At 41.8% G+C, this 2,666-nt stretch overlaps 1 protein-coding gene across 1 annotated transcript; it reads right to left on the reverse strand.

Moving 5' to 3' along the window:
* Positions 1-856: 856 nt before the first annotated feature.
* Positions 857-1,940, reverse strand: LOC106830841 (olfactory receptor 1L1). Its single transcript, XM_014840689.2, has one exon. It carries the CDS (start codon positions 1,787-1,789, stop codon positions 857-859), a length of 933 nt encoding a protein of 310 aa, XP_014696175.2. The 5' UTR covers positions 1,790-1,940.
* Positions 1,941-2,666: the final 726 nt, after the last annotated feature.

Below are 2,666 nucleotides of genomic sequence, written 5' to 3' on the forward strand. Positions count from 1 at the left end.
TGACTCAAGTTTGTTAAGGAAGAAAGATCCCCAGTAGTTGGAGGCATCCACTACTGGGGTTACTGGGACTTAATATTTGCTTCCTGGGAAAGTAGTACAGTTGAATTCAGGTCAAATGAAATTAAGGAGAGGCTTAATGCACAGGCTGCTGTGACAGGTGGGAAGCAGGGAGAAGAACACTGAGGCGATGTGCTCTAGAGGACCTGGCCTAGGACTGATTCACCCAAAGTCATCTAGTGGGCTAATTTCATTTGTTTAAAGTATAATAACCATAGAGATCAAGGCCTTAATCTTCGAGGTGTTGTGGAGGAAGGAGTCGTAGTTCTGACCTTTATAATGGGAGAAAGAGAGAGAGCTTGCTATTGAGGAGCCCTTGGGCTGATATGCTGAAGTCACACACACCACACACACACATACACACACTCTCAAAGACATTCAAACAACTTTAATGACTACATAAGAAAACTCAGCCTTGTGAATAAGGGTCCTCAGGAGTTTATAGTGATCACATTCAAGGATAGGAGCAATTTCAGCAAGGTGGGCATTAAGTGAAAGGGAGATGATTTCCTGGAAAGGAAGATTGAATTTTGATTGAGGTTTATCCTGGGACGTAGAGAACAAGATTCAGGTAGACCTTGTCCCAGCTAGAAAATATTAGAGATCACTGGGAAGTAGGCATTATATTCAAGAGTTGTCTCGACACATTAGCTTCAGCACATGTGATAAACATTCTATCAGGGTTCAATGAAGCACCATCATGGAAGGTATCATCCTTCAGAATCTAATCACAGAGACATTAAGAATCTTCAGTCAGGGGCAAGAGATTTGTGGGATTCTTTTAAGACCTCAGCTCCTCTTACTGGCATTTCACCCTGTGCATCAGATTTGTCAAGCCCTGCTTCATGTCTTTGTTCCTTAGACTATAGATAAATGGGTTTAACATTGGAGTCAATATGGTGTAGATAATTGTTGCTATCCGATCCTTGACTGTATAGTTGGACAGGGGCTGGAAATAGACATAGCTAATACTTCCATAAAACAGGGTCACCACCGTGAGATGAGAGCCACAAGTGGAAAAGGCTTTGTGCTTTCCAGCAGCAGAAGGGATCTTTAGAACAGTGATAAGGATTCTCAAATAAGAGATTATGATGCATGAAAAGGGGGTCATTATGACAGCCAGTCCTTCTGTCATTACCGTGATTTCTTTGACAAAATGGGAGGAACAGGACAATTTTAGCACTGGCTGGTCATCACAGAAAAAGTGGTGGATGACATTGGAGGTGCAGAAGGTGAGTTGATTTGTCAGGAGAATGTGCAGGAGGGAGTGGAGGTGTGGAATGCAAAAGGAGAGGACCAGAAGCAGGACACAGCATCTGTGATTCATGATAGTGATGTAGTGGAAAGGATTACATACGGCCACATAGTGGTCAATGGCCATGGCTGCTAGGAGGTAACTGTCTGTGTTTCCAAAGGCTATGAAAAAGTACATCTGGGTCAGACACTCACCGTAAGAGATGGCCTTTGTCTCTGATAAGAAGTTCTCCAGCATCTTGGGGATAATGACTGTCACATAGCAAATGTCAACAAAGGACAGGACACTCAGGAAAAAGTACATGGGTGTCTGGAGGCGAGTATCTGAGCGGATGGCCAGGATGATGAGCAGGTTTCCTATCATGGTGATGAGGTAGATGGGGAGAAACACAGCAAAGAGTGACTTTTGATCTTCAGGTCGAGAGGAGAGTCCCAGGAGGATGAATTCAGAGGGTCTTGTTAAGTTATTTCTTTCCATAGTCTTGGGTTCACCCAAAGACAAACTATCATTATAACAGACTCTTCCAAGATCTAATATAATTTATCCAAGGATTTTTCCATTTTATTTTTCCTATAGGCAATTAAAAAAACTGAAAATATTAGTTACTTGGACTGTGGCTTCTTTCCATTGATGTTGGGAATTCAGAAATTAATATATATTTTACTCTCCTTTCAGTCTTCTGCTGTAAAGAGAAAGTAATACAGGGAAACAGAAATGGGGAAGAGAGACAAGGAGAGAGAATGAGAGGGTGAGAGAATTCCCTGGAAGGGTAGAAGGGCAGTCCTGGAGAAATTGTTTTCTGATTGAGGATTTCCAGTAGTTAATTCATGGCAGGATGACCAGTAGTTTGCTCTCTCATTTAGTTGCCAGCTGATGGAATGATGCTTTTTTTAAATTCAGACGTTTCTCTTTGCACCAATTATTCTGGAGGCTAGAAATCATCTGAAAAGACATTGAAATATGAGTTTACTCAATGGGTACTCTGTACCCCTCACTTTTTAGTGAAAATTTATTGGAGTAAAAGGATGAGCCTGAAGAGGTAAAAAACTGACAGACAGGGATAATAGGGTAGTAAAATATTTCCTTTAGTGATAATACCAATCCTATCCTTGGTGCCCAATCTCTGGATCTAAAATTGTTGTTCTTAGTGATATGTGCTTGTTCGTGTTGGTGTAATTCTTTCCCAAATTTCTGTCTTAGTAACAGATAGGCTGGCCAGAAAAACAACACAGGGATGGCACCTGATCTTAAGATGCCTTCAACCCTCATGAATCTGAAAGTTTTCTTCTCTGCCTCCTCTGGACCTTCTACATGCTAAGGGGACTGTAGACACTCATGGACTCCACCCTCTCTG

Source organism: Equus asinus, chromosome 10, assembly GCF_041296235.1.
Source record: "Equus asinus isolate D_3611 breed Donkey chromosome 10, EquAss-T2T_v2, whole genome shotgun sequence".
In the NCBI taxonomy this organism is placed as follows: domain Eukaryota; kingdom Metazoa; phylum Chordata; class Mammalia; order Perissodactyla; family Equidae; genus Equus; species Equus asinus.